Consider the following 19,398-nt stretch of genomic DNA (forward strand, 5'->3'; position numbering starts at 1 on the left):
AATATTTAAGGCTTATTGAGGGAAAGTGAGGAAGGCTTCTAGGATGCAAGATGGAGCCTCTTTAATGAACCCATAATAAGGATAAGTCATATAGTACAAATATATCCCTGTGCTAGGCACTTTCCCTGTATCCGTGTATCTTTTTTAAATGTTCCTTTTGTGTAAACATGGATATCTCGAATCAGAGGACCTGTATTCAAATGTTGGTTCTATTACTCACTTCCAACATGAACTCAATCAAATTTGTTCACCATTCACCCTCTCAGCTTTCTCCATAAAATCTTTCATCTATTTTATCTATAAAATTAAGGATTTATAGTAGATGACCTTTAAGATGCATTTCAGCTCTATAATATTACTATGATCCTTATAGAGAGTCTCAAGTCTTGGGGAGGCTTCCTGAGGTCTTTCGCACAAAGAACAATAGAGGGCTAGGTAATGATGACTTCCATCACAATATCATTGGTTGTTGTATCTCTGAAAATATTTTCTGAACGCCAGAAGGGAACATGGACAAGCAAGACAGTTTTGCAAGTAGTATGTAAAAATCATTACATATATGCATATATGGTATGTACTTTTTAAGGAAGCAAGCAGAATACTTTTTTTGTATTTTTTTTTTTTTTTTTTTGCTGTTGTTGTAGAAATACTCTTTTTTTTTTCCTGCTGTTTAAGTTCAGAAAGAAATTCAGAAGAAGGTTAAGGAGAAGACTTCTTCTAAACTATGCCATACTATACTATACTATACTATACTATACTATACTATACTATACTATACTATACTACACTATACTATAGGCAGTATACTCCTCTCCTAGATTGGTGCAACCTTGTTTTTCAGATCTAGCCATGGACCTCTCTACACATATGACAAATATGGGTCTTTTTTTGGGGGGGGCAGATTTTTTTGAGGATTGCCTTAGGTTGGCCAGCCTTGCAGTGGAGGAGAGAAGACATATATACATTCATCTGTGGGGGAAGGAAGAAATCAGCTATTTTTTTTTTTTTTTTTTTAATTTTTTATTTTATTTTATAATTATAACATTTTTTGATAGTACATATGCATGGGTAATTTTTTACAACATTATCCCTTGCACTTACTTCTATTCAGATTTTTTCCCTTCCTCCCCCAACCCCCTCCCCCAGATGGCAAGCAGTCTTATATATGTTAAATATATTACAGTATAATTTAGATACAATATATGTGTGTAGAACCGAATTTTTTGTTGCACAGGAAGAATTGGATTCAGAAGGTAAAAATAACAGTTTACATTCATTTCCCAGTGTTCCTTTTCTGGATGTAGCTGGTTCTGTCCATCATTAATCAATTGGAATTGGATTAGCTCTTCTCTATGTTGAAGAAATCCACTTCCATCAGCATACATCCTCGTACAGTATCATTGTTGAAGTGTATAATGATCTTCTGGTTAGAAATCAGCTATTACTAATAACTGTAATGAGGGTGGCAAACTCTCTCCCAATTTCCTCAAGCTGCTCATAATCAGCTTTTCTAGTAGCTCAGCCTCTATAAGTAGTTAGGTTAGTCTTTTGGCCTGGTTTTCCTAAACTGTTCAAGAATGTAGGTGTCAGAAATATAGATAACAATAGACTGGAGAAGGTGAATAAGGAAGTAGGAATGGCTGAATTGATGCAAAGATGGAAGATTGTAGGCAAAGAATACTGACACAGGAATAGGCTAAGCACAAAGAAGGACCCGAAAGTGCTTGCTAAAAGGAAAGCCAGGGATCAGAAGTCAGATTAGCCTTTAAGTAGGAGTTGTAGAATCATAGGATCATAGGCTCAGCAGTGACAGAAATCTTAAAGGTCAGAAGGTTAAAACATGACATTTTATAGATCAGGAAAATGAGGTTCTGAGAAGTTGTAAGATTTACCTAGGGTCACACAAATTCAAAGCAAAGATCAAGCTCCAAAGCTAATACTTTTTCTCCTTTATTGTGCTTTACCAGTACTCAGAGTCAGGGCTGAGCAGTAGTCACAGTCATATGTCCTTATAGGGCTAGACAGATCTGACCTATCAAAAAACAGAAGGAAATCAAAGATCCAGACCCCTAAGTAATGTACCTGGGCATGGAGAACAAGCACTGCACCATAATGTACGAGGACCTCCATACCAGGCTCACCCTTTGCCTTAGCCAGAGAATGGGGGACTGCTGTTTCATCCAGAAAAGGAGCTGATGTATGCCAGGAATTAGTCAAACCTTTGGATGGGGAGAAGAGTAGTACAGAGGAACAGGTCTGAACTGGGACTAGACAAAGAATAAATCAACAAGGGATGCCTCCAGTGGCAGAGAGAAGACTCTCTCTGTGTCTCTCTTTCTCTCTCTCTCTGTCTCTGTCTCTCTGTTTCTGTCTCTGTCTGTCTCTCTTTTATATTAATCTGTGGGGAAGAAATTTTAAGTCTAAAATTCTTTTTTTTTTTCCCCTGAGGCTGGGGTTAAGTGACTTGCCCAGGGTCACACAGCTAGGAAGTGTCAAGTGTCTGAGACCAGATTTGAATTCGGGTCTTCCTGAATTCAGGGCTGGTGTAAAATTCTTTTATTTTCTATTGGTTCCAGACTATCTCCAAAATAATAACATTCAAAGGGCTGGAACTGGTTTCCAGAGAAGGATGCAGAGCCAGGAAGGCAGATTAGGGGATCAACATATAAAAACAGAGCACTAGGGAATTATCATTTTGTCTAACTTTATCTGATTCTCCAAAGCATTAGTCCTCTTTATATTATCTTTGACTATAATCCTCACTCTTGCAGAAAGCCTGCAGCATAATGGGTAGGGTCTCTAGGAATCTTCATTCAGTCAGGGACTGAGAGAAGAGCAGCCTCTGACCAAGCCTAGTAAAGAAACTATCAGTCTTGGACAAGGGGATAAGGGTTTGATGCTTAAAACCATGACTCCACTAAAGTCCTCCTGGAATATCTTATCAAGATGCAGAAGTGGCCCAGCAGCTAGATAACCCAGTGGATAGAGCACTGGCCCTGGGGTCAGGAGCATCTGAATTAAAATTCAATTCACACATTTAATACTAGCTATATGATCCTGGGCAAATCTCTTAAACTCTTAATTGCCTTATTTAAAAAAAAAAAAAAAAGTGTATGTGGCCCTGTCATCTCAAAGTCTAAGCCACCAGGAGCATAAACTACTAATCTGGAAAGGCTTATAGAGATAGACTATATGCCAGACATGTGTGTATATAAGTGCATACCTACATATATATAAAAATATGTATGTGTGGTTATAGTTATGTAATTTTATATTTGTTGTTGTTCAGTCCTTTCACTCATGACTGATTCTCTGTGACTCCATTTGGGGTTTTCTTGGCAAAGACACTGGAGTGGTTTGCCATTTCCTTCTCCAGCTCATTATACAGATGAGGAAACTGAGGCAAAGAGGGGCAAGTGACTTGTCTAGCTAATAAATACCTGAGGCTGGATTTAAACTCATGAAGATGAGACTTTCTAACTTAAGGTTCATCATTACCTACTGTGCCACCTAGCCACATAGGCCATATATAAAATAATGTAATATATGATACATAAATAATATATTTAGAGTTTATAATACTAATAACATAACATTTATATACTAATAACTAACATTTACATATTACACAAAGGATTTTACATATGTTATCTCAATTGATCCTCACAATAACACTATCAGTTAAGTACTATTATTATCTTATTTTTACAGCAGAAGAAACTGAGGCTGAGAGAAGTTAAGGGATTTTCCCAGTTCACATGGCTTGTAAGTGATGGCAGTGCTCCAGAATAAAGCTCTGGTCTTCCTGATCAGATCGCCTTGGCTCAGTTTATTACCAAGTTGGTTTCACAGGAGTATTGGTCCCAGAATCAAAGGATCTGTATTCAAATACCACCTTTGCCATTTACTTGTAGATCTTGGGCAAGTAATTTTCTTCTCCAGGCTGAGTTTTCTTATTTGTAAAATGATGGAATAGAACTAGATGACATCTGGGGTCCCTTGTCTCTCTGAATGTTGTTTTTTTGGGGGGACAATACTAAAGTTAAGAGTTTTCATCACTGTCAATGGAAAATGTATCAACTTAGAATATTTACATTTCAACTTTCATTGAAGTAAAAATGTTAAGTAAACATTTCCTTGGAATCTCTTAATAAGGGAGAATTAAATATACATATCTCTGAAAGGCTAGAATTCATAGGATACTTCTAAGAGCACATAAATATTATCCAGACATGTTTGTGTGCATATGTCTGCCTGCATGTGCCCCAAGGAAGAAGGGGAGTGATGAGTGGTGAGAGCTTACCAAATTCACAAATGAAGGCAAACTCCTGAGAGCAGTTTTCCATTGCAGCCCACTCATAGTGGGAATTCTTCATAATGTAGCCACACCTGGCTGAGAAGGGAGGAGGCTGGTTCTCATGCCAGTGGCTGTAGCTTATGTTGGACGTGTCCAACCAAACCATCCACCCTGTAATGGAAACACAATTGTCAGGACTTGGTTAAAAAGAAAAAATGCAGATGAGATATATATCAGAGCTATTCATTCTTTTTTCCTTTTATTATTTAAATTTATTTTCCAGTGATCAAAAAACTATTTTCTCTCCCTCTTCTCTCCCTCTCTCCTTCCCCAGCAAAGGAAAAAAAACCCCTTAATTCCAAATATTCAAACAAAACAAATGACTATATTAGCCATGTCCAAAAAAAAAAAAAAAAGTATCTCAGAGCAATTCATCTCAGACTCACAGAAACATAGTATTTGCCTCCAGTCTGCCTTTCCAAATTTATTACACATTATTGCTTTTCACGTATTTTTCCTTTTAGACAACTGGCCTGCATGTTGTTCTGAATAGGCAAGATTCCATCTCCTGTTTCCTACCTCTCCTTCCATTTCTTAGAGTCCCCAGCCTCCTTCAAAACTCAATTCAAGGATCAGTTCCTATATGAGCCTTATCCTTCAACTACTAATGGCCCTACCATAGCAAATTATAGTTTATTATGCATTTATTTTATATTCATTTATATATGTGCATCTTGCTTTCCCTCAGTAGACTGTAAGCTTCTTAAGGGACTTTATTGACTTTGAGGTCCCCTCTTCCCACCCCAATCCCTGCTTCCAAACCCCAAGTCCAACCCTGGTACACAATACAGGCTTTACAAATGCTTTTTTGATGGTGTGATTGATCTAAAATACTGGAATTAAACAAAGGATCCTAAAAAGAATTCACTTAACTAAAAAGATAGTGTTATAACATATCCAGCTTTATTCTAAAGCATTCATCATGAGACTTTTATTGGTATGTATTTCATTCTTTTCTATAGGATGGGAAGTTCGATATGTAGAAATTGCCTATTATAGAAGTTATAAAACAAGCAATTTATAAATATATCTAATGACAACTGTCAGAATCTACATTGCCTTGGCTATACATTTCAAGAAATGGGGTACTTCATTTGCTTCTTCACTAAGGGGTCATATGATAGAAAGGACGCTATTTAGAATCCCTTAATCAAGAATAGTGGGCCTTTATAAAATTGCTTTAAGGTTTGCCCAGTGCTTTACAGACATCATCTGATTTGAGCTTCACAAACTTGCAAGGAGGATGTGTTTATGGATCCAATTTTACAAATGAGGAATGAAGTTTAGGGAGGTTCACTGACTGGTCCAAAGAAACTAGTAAGTATCTGAGGTGGGATTCTAACCCACATTTTCTTGTTTTAATTCCACCACTCTCCTCATCTACCACCCTGCCTCAGGAAGAGCTAGATTGGAATTCTGGATCTGTTATGAACTAATTTGGCCCAGACATTTATTTACCAGCTGTATGATCTTGGACAAACCACTTAAGTTCTGTTTGCCTCAATTTCCTCATCTGTAAAATGGGGATAATAACAGCATCTACCTTCCCAGGGTTGTTGTGAGGATCAAATGAAATAATAATTATAAAGCACCTAGCACAATGCCTGGCACATAGCAAGTGTTATATAAATGTAGGGGCTGTTGGGTGGTACTAGCTAGAGTGCCATCTCTAGAGTCAGGAAGATTCATCTTCCAGAATTTAAATCTGGTCTCAGATACTATCTAGATATGTAACCTTAGATAAGTCATTTAATCCTCTTTACCTCAGTTTCCTCATCTGTAAAATGAGCTGGAGAAAGAAATGGCAAACTACTCCAGTGTCTTTGCCAAGAAAACCCCAAATGAGAACACAGTATGACATGACTGAAAAATGACTAAACAAAAATATAAATATTGCTATTTATTTTTGTTTTTACAATTATTTTTATTGTAGCCTTTTAACAAGTTGTTTGCTCTTCTCTTAGTCTCTGTCTTCTTTTTTGGGAAATAGGGGTAATGACTGGCACTACCTGCTTTATAGTAAACATCAAGGAAAGCATTTCACAAAACAATCTAGAAATGACAATTATTATAATTATTCCTGATCTTTGAATCAGTGAATCTACCATGTTTCATCATCTCCTTTCAACCCAGCCTGACCCATTCCTTTCCAAAGCCCCACCTTCCCACAGACCAAAATGAACCAAAATTAAGTGACCAAAAAGGGCTTACCTTCTTCCCTGCTCTCCTAGGGAAAAGGAAACTATACTGGAAATCTCAAGAAAACCAAATTCAGATTCTGAACTTTACACTAACTAGCTTTGTGACTATGGGCAAACCATAGGATTATAGCTTTAAAGCTGGAAATGACTTTAGAAGCCATCAAATATGACTCGCAATTTTACAGATGAGGAAACTGAGACTGGGATGGGGGTGGGATTGGCTTGCTCCGGATCACATAACATGATTCAGTTGGCAGACCTTGTTATTGGAACTAGGTAGAGAGTTTTGACATAAGCCAGGAAACCATTAGGTCCTCTGTGATCTATTCCTTTAAGGCACTGTGTAAAGCATAAAGGAGCCTGCCATTTTCATTTATGTGGTTTTTAAAAGGTTTGTTGGTTTCTTAAGAGAAAGCATTAGCATTATGGACCAGATAATGGTCTCTGACAAATCCCAACCTTGTTATTCCAGTCCAAGCTGTGGAGCAGGAGTTATACAGCTTCTAAATAGAGGAGCCAAAAATTGAACCCACGTATTCCAATTCCAGATCTAGACAGTCAATCAATCTGTCAGTCCACAAGTATCTGTTAAGTACTTACTATGTGTCAGGCACAGAGTACGATAGAAAAATAAACATGCAGTCAGGGGTCTTGGGCTCCATTTCCTTCCATTCAGAAAAACAGAATAATTATGTTCATTATAAGTTAATTAAATTATAGAATTGTAGAACTAGAGTGTTCTCATTTCAGAGAGGAGGAAACTCTGTTGCTGACTTCCTTTTTTCCTTATAGAGGCCAAATTAGGTGATCTCTAAGATACCTTCCAATTCTATATCTATGACCATCCCTCTCCACCATGCTGTTCCAAAGCTATATTCCCAGAGCTATAACATGTGGCAGTTGAGATGGGCACAAATGATTTGTCCAATGAAATTCAGATTAAGAAGTGGAAAATTCATACTCTCTTTCAGGACCTACCTTCAGCAGTTTCTTTCTGTGCATAGGTAAGTCCTATCCACCACTCCCTTTCTTCAGGGATGTTTCTTTGCAGGAACTGTTGGGTTTCTGGACTGTTGATAAAGATGAGATGCCCCCCCTGCTTCTCGCACCACTTCTGGGCACTAGCAAAAGGGCGCTTATGTCCCACAAACTCATAGCACGAGTGATCAAAGGCCACTTGGTTGGTGGAGCAATGGACCCCCATTTCTGGGGCTGCTGTATCAATGGCCCTCAGACTCAGAGATAAGAGGACCAGAATGAGCGTTACAGGCCACATTCTGGGCTCTCCAGGACTACCTCTACCCCAGCACACATAGACAGTGTCCTGCTGTTCGGACTTGGTTTGCTGGTTTTCTATCGTGTCTGATTCATAAATCTCTCTTTCCCCACCTTGTGTCATCCTGTAATAGCAGCAGCCATTAGCAGAAGTCCTATCTTAGTACAAACAGACACCCATTCTTAGTGCTCTCTATACCACCTTACATAGTTATAGTTTAAATGCCTGTTTCTTATCAATTTATATAATTCTTTTGGTGAAGGACACATCAGGTTGATAGATATTACCTGTTGTTTTTTTTTTTTTTTAAGTAATTGGAACATCTGCTAGTTTGAGATAAAACTTAATTTGCTATCAATCAGATTTGAGCAGAAAGTGTGTGAAAAGCTCCCTGCATCTGAAAATGACATGATAGACAAGGGATATTAGTCAAATCAGAATCAATGGCTGGAAGAGAAGCCCAATTACTGCTCCTTACCCATTCTATTGTCTCAGACTGACAGCTGTGTCCCATGATAACAGTTCTCTCCCAGATAGCCTGAATACCTATTAATCTAAGCTTCACCAGGTTTTAAGATATAAGCCTTCCTGAATGAGAACACATTACAAAATTAGTCTGACTCTAGCATAAAAGTGGAAACACTCACCCCAGAGCCTTTAGACCTTGCTGACATTTTCTTTGAAGAAGAAGATTTATAACATGGAATTCAATGAATTCAACTTGAGAAATATTTATTAAGCATCTACTATATGCAAGGCCTAATGCACATTGGTGGGGAGATGCAAAGGTAATTGAGATTTGACCTTTGCCTTTTATCACCATCATGGTACATGGGAGTGTTCCCAGTATCTGTGCTGGCCTGAGATCATCCATACTAATTCAGAACCCATATATGTCATTTACCAGAATTGGAGGAAAATGGCCCATGATCCAGTCAAGCCTTGCCCCTGACCAACTTAAATTAATTGGTATCTCATCTATTTCTTTTACTTTATTTTATCTCAAATTGAAAACTGAGGTCTTCTGAAATGGCGTCAGGTCTAGGTATTTATAGTTGCCCATCATGTTAAAATATCCAGTACATGTTAAAAGATCAAGGAGCATTATTTTAAAACAAAACTATTTAATTAAGACAGAAATGAATAGCAAAACAAAAATAGCAAAACCAATCACATCTCTGGATCTTAGAAACTCATTTCTCTTTCCCCTAAGGTTGCTTGGAGCAATTTATCATTCTGAGAGGGAAAAGGGTTAGCATATTCAGAACGTGTTCCTGGATAATCTCCAATTTGGCTTGAAGTAGTCTAATCAACAATCACCCTACTTCTTGGCTTGTATTGCCTCACACACTCCTACTCCTAATATGGAAGACATACTCTATCTTTCTTACAACTGGGATATCTCATATTCTTGCTTTCTTCTAGATGGGGCTCTGTGTTGATTCAGACAACAGCAATAAAATCTATTTCATTCTCACAAACCTCCATCATCCCATGTAGTCAATAGTGACATCCATTACTTCTCAATCTTTCCAATAATTCTTAGACTATTACTGGGAAATGGAATACTTAATGTTCTCTAATGATGGTTCATGCTCTAGATCCTTGCATTTTTCTTAAGTTCATAAAATCTAGGAAAGGCATCAATAATAAAACCCATGATCTCTGTAATCTACACACAAAGTATGGGTAACAAAAGCAAAATTAAATAAAGATGTTGACACAATGAATTAATTTGATCATGACATTATTATGAAGGTGTGATGTAATGAGACCTCTCTCTAAAATATGCCCTTGATATTCAAAAGAAAAATGATAGGTTAGAGGTGTGGCACTATATATTAAGATATATTTTTGTGAAGAAATCCAAGAACTAGAGAGAAAAGCACATTGGAAAGCATTTGGGTGAAGATGAATGGTAGGAGAAATAAAAATTATCATCATCATCAGCATAGACTATTGGCAATAGTCTGAGGGCAATAGTCTGAGGTAACAGACCTAAACCCAGATCAGAGGAAAGATGTCGTAATGCTATAAGTGTATTTCAAGGTTCTGTCCAGGACCTTCTCTTCTCTCTCTCTTCTCCCCCTCCTTGTCCCACTCTCTCTCTCATCATTTGGTGAGCTCATCAGTTCCCATGAGTTTAATAATAATTTTGAAGCAGATAACTCCCAAGTTTTATATCAAAATCAAAAAAAAAAAAAAATTTTTTTTCTTGAGACCTGTCCAATCTTTGCAGTGCTCTTACATTTTAATCCCCTCCACAAATTCTAGGGAGCCACATTGGCTTGTCAGACAGGACACTCTGCTTTCTTTCTCAGTGCATTTGCTCTCCCCTCATGCCATGAGGCATGTTTAATTAAGATAGAATTAATTAGAATGTCCTCCATTCTCACTTCTTCCTTATAATTTTCATGGCTTCTTCCAAGGCAGCTCAAATCCCAACTTATTCAGAACAATTTTTCTGACTCTCCCTAGCTGTTAGTCCCTTTCTCTCTAAAATGTTGTTCCATCTTCTCCGAGTGCCTAATTTTTTTTGTTTGTTTGTTTTGTTTTGTTTTGTTGTTGGATCCTGATATTAAAAAGAGAGCTCCTTGAGCCCAGGGACTGCTTTTTGCCTTTCTTTGTACTCCCAGTGCTTAGCACCCCGCCTGGTTCATAGCTGACATTGAATAAATGCTTGTGGACCAAGGGGGAAAATGTAAACAAAAGATAAATACACACACACATATATAACTATATACTATATATTTGTTTTTATGTTTACTCTGTGTATGTACAGGCAAAACAACTGGGAAAATCAGAAAATGCCTCTTCTAGGAGGTGACACTTTGAAGGAAGCAAGGCACTTTAAGAAGAGATGAAGAAGGAGGGAATGCCCTTCAGGGGTCTAGGACAGTTCATGCAAAACATGGAGATGGGAGATAGAATGTCATGTTTTGTTTTGTTTTTCCCTAATTACTTCCTTCTGACCATCTGGGCCAAGGAGTCTGGCACCTGAATCAGTTCAGGAGGAAGAACTGTTGTAAAAATATTGAAATATATTCCCCAAACCCTGAGCATTTTTCTAGAAATAAGAGTTAGGTCTGCCCTACCCTAGTAGTCTAGTAAACTGGACCAAATGCTGTTTTCCAGATTTATCATGTTCCCTCTTACCTCCTGATCCCCCATCTCCCACCTCCTTACTGCCATAGCTAAAATTCCCTATTCTTTCCCCTCTCTAAATTTCTTTTAAGGCTTTATGTGCTTGCCATTTCCTCTGGAAGACTTTCTTATTCCCCCTAGACGTTAGGACTCTTTTCTCTCTCCTGATTCATCCTCTTCTCTATCTCGTACCATATTTAACATGCATACAAGGTTGCATTCTCTCCAATAAAATGTAAGATCTCTGAGTGTAGGTGATGAGGGTTGGGGTCGCTTTAAGATTCCTAATTGCCCAACCCATGACTGACTTTGATTCACAAATTCTGGTCAAAAGCACCCTTTGAATATCTGGCCCCAGCCCCCCCACTCGCAGCTCAGCTTCCCCCAGCCCTCACCTGATCTGGGCTAACTGAAAAGCCCGCCAGAACTGGGTACCGCCCATCATCTTCTAGGTATAAAAGAAACGAGCTGGACTGCCCTCTTTGCAGGAGCCCTCCCAGCCAACACATGTTATCCTTCCAGCCATGTAAGGGTCCCTGCCCGCCAACAGCCACCTTTGGCCCTGGAGTCTTTCTAACTGAGCTTTACTTCCAAATTTCTACAATAAACCTTTTATTTATCAATCTAGGTTTTCGGGCCTGTAAATTCATTTTACAGGGGACACTGCGCCTCATGGGATCTATGCGCCGACAAATGGGGTTCCCCCTTTCCTTTCCCTCATTAGTGGGACTGTTTTCTTTTCTTTTCTTTTCTTTCTTTCTTTCTTTCTTTCTTTCTTTCTTTCTTTCTTTCTTTCTTTCTTTCTTTCTTTCTTTCTTTCTTTCTTTCTTTCTTTCTTTCTTTCTTTCTTTCTTTCTTTCTTTCTTTCTTTCTTTTCTTTTCTTTTCTTTTCTTTTCTTTTCTTTTCTTTTTTTTTTTTTTTTAATTTCCAGTACCTAGCACAGGGCTACATATAGAACCAATACTTAAATTAATTGAATTTAGGCTTTCACCACCATCACACTTCCTCACCAGCTGTCTCATTGCCCTCTTTGCACACTTACCTTACCTCCATCACCTCACTTTTGAAACTGTGAAACAGGATTACATCAATTCTGTATCATCATTCTTAATTGGAGTCTCATAATGTACTCCCCTAGGGCCCCATTCACCATATTTATATCTCTGGAACAAAGTGCTCCTCCCTGGCCACCACTCCCTTATGTGTAGAGTTTCTCCCATTAAAATATAAGCTACTTCAAGTCAGGAATTAGATTGTGCTGTTCTTCCCTTTGATCCCCCAGTGCCTTGCATACAAGAGGTGCTCAATAAATGCTGTTGAATTGACTTTTCCTTTGGAAGATCAATGAGCCCTCCAACTAAACTTACTTTCCCACAGGTACTATTTGCAGCCACTCTGTATCTTTTTATCTTGTGTGATTCTTGTTATACTTTTCACCAAATCCTTTACATAAGGAGGTTGGGTTTGGTTTCCTGAGGTGCCATAATGAGGGATGATGAGATGCTAATGGGATAACCAGGAGAACTGGGTGAGGAGAATAATGAAGGAAGGAAAGCCCTTTTCCCAAAGCAATCTTTGGGACACTGATCCGTTGGAGGGCTTCAAGGACTGCTGTGGTGACTGATGGCTGGGGAGAGGTTCTAGGAGGCCACCGATAAGTGGAGAACACATCACTCCATCCGACTGCTCCTCCACAGGACTGAAGTGTGTGTGCGATGTCTGTGTGTTAATATTCATATCTATACACAGGTATAAATATACACACATCTATACTCAGAATATACCAGACTATCTTTTTGCTTATGTTTGTATAGTGCTTGACAACGTGCCTTGCACACAGTAAGAACTTAGTGTAATCAATTTATTCATTCACATTCAAAGCAATAGAATTTTTTTGTCTTTGACTTTACTCTTTCCCCTTCAGGTTTCCCTTTGCATTCTTCTAAATCCTAAGTGTGCATAGTAATGTGGAGATGACGGGCACAATGTGGTCTGTCTGACCAGTGCCTATGTGCCCTGCCCAAAGACTCCTCCCTCCATGAATGATGTATGTATTAACTGCTGCAAGTTAGTGGACAGTCCAATCTGGGCACAGTCACCTCAGCAGAGGTGACGTGAGTTCTAGATTCTCTGTTGCAGCTGCTCTGCCATGAAAAAAGTGCCTGGCTGGCCATGAAGGTAGCAGAAAAGCTGGGAGAAAGTCAGCCTTCCCAAAGACGCCTGAAAGGAGTGGCTTAATAAGGAAACATCTTTGATTTTCCTTTTTTTTTTAGTTATTTGTTTGTTTGGGAGGGAGAGTTAGAGTAGGGTGGAGTAGAGTAGTAATAATGATGTTAAAAATAATAAAAATTAATTGTAGTCAACATTTATATACAGTTAACTATGTAGCTAAATAGCACATAGTTAAGCACTTTACAAATATTATCTCATTTGATCCTCACAAGAACTCTGGAAGGTCAGTGCTATTATTAATCCCTTTTTTCAAATGAAGATATTAAAGCAAACAAAAGCTAAGGGATTTGCTTGCCTGAGATCACATAGCTAGTAATTATCTGAGGTTGAATTGTTTCTCTCTTTTTTTTGACATTTAATTTTTTTATTACATGTAGATAAAAATTTTTAGCATTCATTTTTAAAAATGTTGAGTTCCAAATTTTCTATCTTGCTTTCTACTCCCTCCCTATGAAGACAAGCAATTTTGTAGAAATTATTATATACATATCATCATGCAAAACCTTTCCATGTAACCCATGTTGAGAAAGAAAATGCAGATCCAAAAACCCCAAGAATAATAAAGAGTAAAAAAGTGTGCTTTAATCTGCATTTCCACTCCACTAGTTCTTTCTCCAGAGAACATTTTTTATCAACAGTTCTTTGGAATTGTTTTGGATTTGAGAATGTTTAAACTCTGGTCTTCCTGACTCCAGGCTTAACACCACTGTGCCACTTAAAATACATACATATATATATATATCAATCATTTTTAAAAATAGAAAAGCAAAAAGGAAGTTCTGAAGGAGAATCAAACAAGTAGGTAAGGGCTGGACCTATCATGTTAAATTATCTTTAAAAAAAAACACTACATAGTGGAAAAAACAATGTACCTAATAATTCACAATTTCATATGCAATTACCTCTTTTTTCTTTATATATAGAAAAGTTCATGGTTATTAATATATGTTAAGTTTATAAACTAAAAGGAAGCTTAGTTAGGAAAATTTAAAAAGCAGACAATCCTGCTAGAAGGCCCTCAGCGATTTTAAATGAGTTCTTCCTGGTCTTGAGTGGATTCATTCACATCTATTATTTCACCAGAGTTTTGGAAAGTCTAACCTAGGACTGAAGGCACAGCTAGGAATGAATTCAAGACCATGCTTTCCATAGTAAAGGATTAGGAGGCTTCTAGTTTGAGAAGGACCTCACAAATTAAGGCTAGTTCTCTGCCCACTATCTCTGCTGCAGGGCCAGTCTGACTTCACTAATCACTAATCACTTCTGATTAAAACTATGACTTTCCCTTTTGGTTATAGGGGATCTAGCATGTGCCTTTTTGCAGTAATCAGTAATAAAACCCTTTTAAAAAAATGACCTCTGTGTTGCTTTTGATGAACAAATAAGACAGCAGAGGAAGAAAGAACAAAGAACCAGATAGGAAAGGTTTGGGCTGTCAAGAGGTCTGGAGGCTTAAAAGGAACTCTTCCCCATCCCTAACCCATCCCACTAGAATTCATGAATTTAATCCTGAGCATTGACATTACATTGTCACATTTCAGTATTAGCTAGAAAGAGTTCCCAGGTTTCTGATACAGAAAATTAATTCAAAGGGGAAAAGCCAGGAAGGACAGAGGCCAGGGCTTCTTATCTCTGGGGCCAAATGTCTACAGATTTCAATTAGCAAATTGATAGTGTTATCACTCAGGAGTTAAAGCTTAACTTTGTTTTCTGGTGTTAGAATTTGAAAGACTAAATTCCATTCCAACATTCTTCAGACTCTGATTAAACTGCAGGAAAAACATTCCAGGAAATAAATCCCTTACTTGGGGGCTTAGAGAAACAGTGATAGATTAAGAGAGAGCAACAAATCATTCCATTTAAATCCTAATGTCAAAGGGTTAATAGTAATAGTTTACATTCATGTAATGTATTTTCTGATTCTATCTTCCCAGCAGTCTTAGGAAATAGAGAAGGCAGTTATTATTTGTTTGGTTTTGGTTTTGTTTTTTTTCTGAGGCAATTGGGATTAAGTGACTTGCCCAGGGTCACATAGCTAGGATATGTTAAGTGTCTGAGACAAATTTGAACTCTGGTCCTCCGGTTTTCAGGGCTGGTGCTCTATCCACTGCGCCACCTAGTTTTCCTGAAGGTAATTATTATTATTCCTATTTTTTAGATGAGGAAACTGAGACTCAAACAGGGAAGGGATTGCCTACAGTCTTGAATGAAAAAGGACAAGGACTTAAAAACAATAGGTCTGCTGGCTTCAGTCAGTGTTTCCTATTCTCTGATTGCAGACTTTGTCTACCAGTCTGTAAAGCTTTTACTTACCAAATGTAGCTTTTAAAGTTTTTACAATCTCCGAATTTTAAAAAAAGACAAAGTTTCTTTTCCTTTCTCTCAGTCATGTTCCTACCACTTGGCCTCCATCTTTGCAAGAGAATACTTTGATGTGGAGACCTGCTTTCATGAATCCAAAGTTTTGACTCCTTTTATTATTCAGCAATATATTCAGTACACTTATAAAATGAGCATTCTTCATAGATCTTTCTAAAGCAGATTCAATACAAGGCTGACCTTATTAAGAGACAAAGACTTGTCTGGCAAGTCAAGTGAAAATTCAACCTTTAAAAACATATTCCTTCCTTCTATCACTGTGTTAATTACTGTCAATTGCATGATCAATTAATCATTACATAGTTATTAAGTGCCAATGGCAAGCCTAATTGACTGAGATCTGACTATTTGGATCCCAAGCCAATGAATTTCCTGGGGCTGACCAGACATTGTCATTCTGGCCTCTGACTAATTTATAAATCTCCCAAATTCTCCTCTCCCTAGATTCTTAAGCTTTCTTTCCAGACTTTTGTATCGTATATAAAATAAATTATCTGGTGAAAACGTGAAATACCTAACCTCTCCCACTGCCAACCTGGTCATTCTCTTTGTCTTGGTATGCTTTATAAACCGGGTTCCCAACCTTTCTCTGTCTCCTTAGCTACTCTAATACCTGCTGCATGGTACTGGAGCTGAAATTCTTTTATCCTGATTAAAGTTCTCCATTTTATTGATTGATTGTTTTCAAATTTGGGTTAACATCTACTATGTACTATGCATTGTGCTAAGTATTGGGGGATATGAAAAAAAGGCAAAAGGCAATCTTTGCCCTCATGAAACTTATGTGAGACAAGAGGTAAACAAACACATACAAAGTAATCTAAACCTAGGATAAAAATCCCTGCCTTAATGGATTTCATGCTCTAATAGGGTAATATGACACTTTTATAAATAATTTCTCTACTAAGTAATATCTCAGATTTGCAAACACAAGCATTATAAATCACAAAATCTTAAAGATCAGCTTGTGCAAAACAAACCAGAACAAGATTCACCTCTAGAGGATAGAAACTCAATTAAATGTTTAGCCTTTGCTTGAAGGCCCTTAGTAAGGGGGAAACGCTAGTCTTTGAAAATGACCCATTCCACTTTCAGATAGTTCTTTTTAGGGAGAAAGATTTCCTTACATTCAGCCTAAATCTAGTAATAATAGTTAACTTATGTGCCAGGTGCTTTGTAAATATCTAATTTAATCCAGAGGCGAGAAGGATGTCCATAATCACCCTTACTATTCACCTAGAAATGCTAACATAGCAATAAGAAAAGAAAAAAATTGAAGAAATGAACACATGTAATGAGAAAGCTCCTCTTCCTCTTCCACTTTTTGTGGAAGATATGATGGTATACTTACAGAACCCTAGAGAGTCAACTGAAAACTAGTTAAAACAACGAACAACTTTAGCCAAGTTTCAGAATATAAAATAAACTCAGCAAATCATTAGTACTTCTATAAATAACAAAATACAGCAGAAAGATATAGAAAGAGAAATTCCATTTGAAATACTTGCAGCAAAGACCAAGATCTCATATTCTATACCAAAACAAGTTTAAATGGGTTCATGATGCAGACATATAGGGGACACTATAAGCAAATTAGCAGAGCAATGGATATTTTACCTTTCAATTCCTTGGAGAAAAGAGAACCATATGACCAGACAAGAAGTAGAAAACATCATGAAATACAAAATGAATAATTTTGATGACATTATATTAAAAAGGTTTTGCACAAACAAAATCAATAGCCAAGATTAGAAGGGAAACAAAAAGCTGGGAAACAATTTTTATAGCCAGTGTTTCTAATAAAGGCCTCATTTCTAAAATATATAGAGAACTAAGTCAAATTTAGAAGAATTTAAGTCATTCCCCAATTGATAAATAGTCAAAGTATATGAATAAACAATTTTCAGAGGAAGACATTAAAACCATCTATAGTCATATGAAAAAAATTCTTTAAATTTCTATTGATTAGAGAAATGCAAATTAAAACAACTCTGAGGAACCACCTAACATCAGAATTGGCTAAGATGACAGGAAAAAGAAAATGATAAAAGTTGGAGGGGATATGGGAAAACTGGGACACTGATGTCTTTTTGGTGGAGTTGTGAACTGATTCAATCATTCTGGAGTGCAATTTGAAACTATATCCAAAGAGCTATAAATCTATTATCCTTTGATCCAGCAGTGCCACAACTGCATCCCAAGGAGATCATAAAAAGGGGGAAAGGACCCACGTGTGCAAAAATGTTTGTAGCAACTCTTTTTGTGGTGACAAGGTCTTGGAAACTGAGAGGATATCCCTTAATTGGGGAATAGCTGAATAAATTGTAGCATATGAACATAATGGAATACTATTGTTCTATAAGAAATGATAAGCAGACTTAATGTCAGAAAAAACTGGAAAGATTTATATGAACTGATGTTGAGTGAAGTGAGCTGAACCAGAAAAAGGTACACAGTAACAAAAAGATTCTGTGATGATTATCTACGACAGACTTAAGTCTTCCATGCAAAACAGTGTTCCAAGACAGTTCTAATAGACTGTGGTGGAAAATGCCAAACAAAGCAATAATCACCAAAACAATCTATTGCTGGATTAAAAAATAAGAGTGGTCATCAATGGAATAGATTAGATATACAATATACAGAAATAAGTGATCACAACAACTTAGGGTTTGATGAACCCAAAGATTCAAAATACTGAGGCAAGAACTTACTATTTGACAAAAAACTTCTAGGAAAACTGGAAACCAAGGGACAAAAATGAAGCATAGATCAATATTCATATCATATGCTAAGATAAGGGACAGCTAGATGGCATAGTGGATAGAGCACGGGGAGTCAAGAAGAGCCGACCAAATCTGGCGTCAGACATTTTTGTGACTATGGGCAAATTGTTAACCAGTTTGCCTTCATTCCTCTTCTGTAAAATGAGCTGGACAAGGAAATGGTAAATCATTCTAGTATCTTTGCCATGAAAACGCCAAATGGGGTCATGAAAAATTGGATATGACTGAAATGATACAATAATAATAACAAATTCCAAGATAATCTCAAAATAGGTACAATGATGTCATAAGCAAATTAGGGGAAGATACAAAAATGTACTTGTCAGATTTATTAATAAGGGAGTTTTCAAAAGAAGAAATCAAAGCTATCAATAGTCATGAAAAAATGCTCTAAATCACTAATAGAAAAATGCAAATTAAAACAATTGTGAGATACCAGTCCACACCTATCAGATAGGCTAACATTACATAAAATGAAAATGATAACTTCTAGAAGAGGTATTTAAAAAGTTAGGCATATTAATGCACTGTTGGTGGATCTGTGAACTGGTCTAACCATTCTGTAGAATAATTTGAAATTATGCCCAAAGGGCTATAAAACTGTGCATATTCTTTGACTCAGCAATACTACTACTAGCAATAACCCAAAGAGATCAAAGAAAAAGAAAAAGGACCTATATGCACAAAAATATTTATAATAGTTATTTTTGTGGTGGCAAAGAAAGAGACTGAGGGGATGTTAGTCAATTGGGGAATTGTTGAACAAATTATGGTATATGATTGTAATGGAATATAATTAGGCTATAAGAAATAATGAGGGGATGGTTTAAGAAAAACTGAGTTAATGCAGAACTAGAAGAATACTGTACCCAGTAACAGTAATATTATAATGATGATCAACCGTGAAAGACTTAGATACTCTGATGAATCAATGTATATGACAATTCTAAAGGATTCATGATAGCAAAAGCTATCCATCTCCAAAGAGAAAACTGCTAAATTCTTGATTGAAGCATATTTTC

At 37.1% G+C, this 19,398-nt stretch overlaps 1 protein-coding gene across 1 annotated transcript in view; it reads right to left on the reverse strand.

The window, feature by feature from the left end:
• Positions 1-7,957, reverse strand: part of LOC141552711 (polycystin-1-like protein 2) — a 141,711-nt gene extending 133,754 nt beyond the window's left edge. The window contains exons 1-2 of the mRNA XM_074284736.1: positions 7,537-7,957; positions 4,304-4,468 (exon numbers count right to left, since the gene is read on the reverse strand). Coding sequence (XP_074140837.1) covers positions 4,304-4,468; positions 7,537-7,957 — 586 coding nt within the window. The remainder of the gene's footprint in view (positions 1-4,303; positions 4,469-7,536) is intronic.
• Between the last annotated feature and the right edge of the window lie 11,441 nt (positions 7,958-19,398).

This window comes from Sminthopsis crassicaudata, chromosome 2 (genome assembly GCF_048593235.1).
Source record: "Sminthopsis crassicaudata isolate SCR6 chromosome 2, ASM4859323v1, whole genome shotgun sequence".
NCBI lineage: Eukaryota > Metazoa > Chordata > Mammalia > Dasyuromorphia > Dasyuridae > Sminthopsis > Sminthopsis crassicaudata.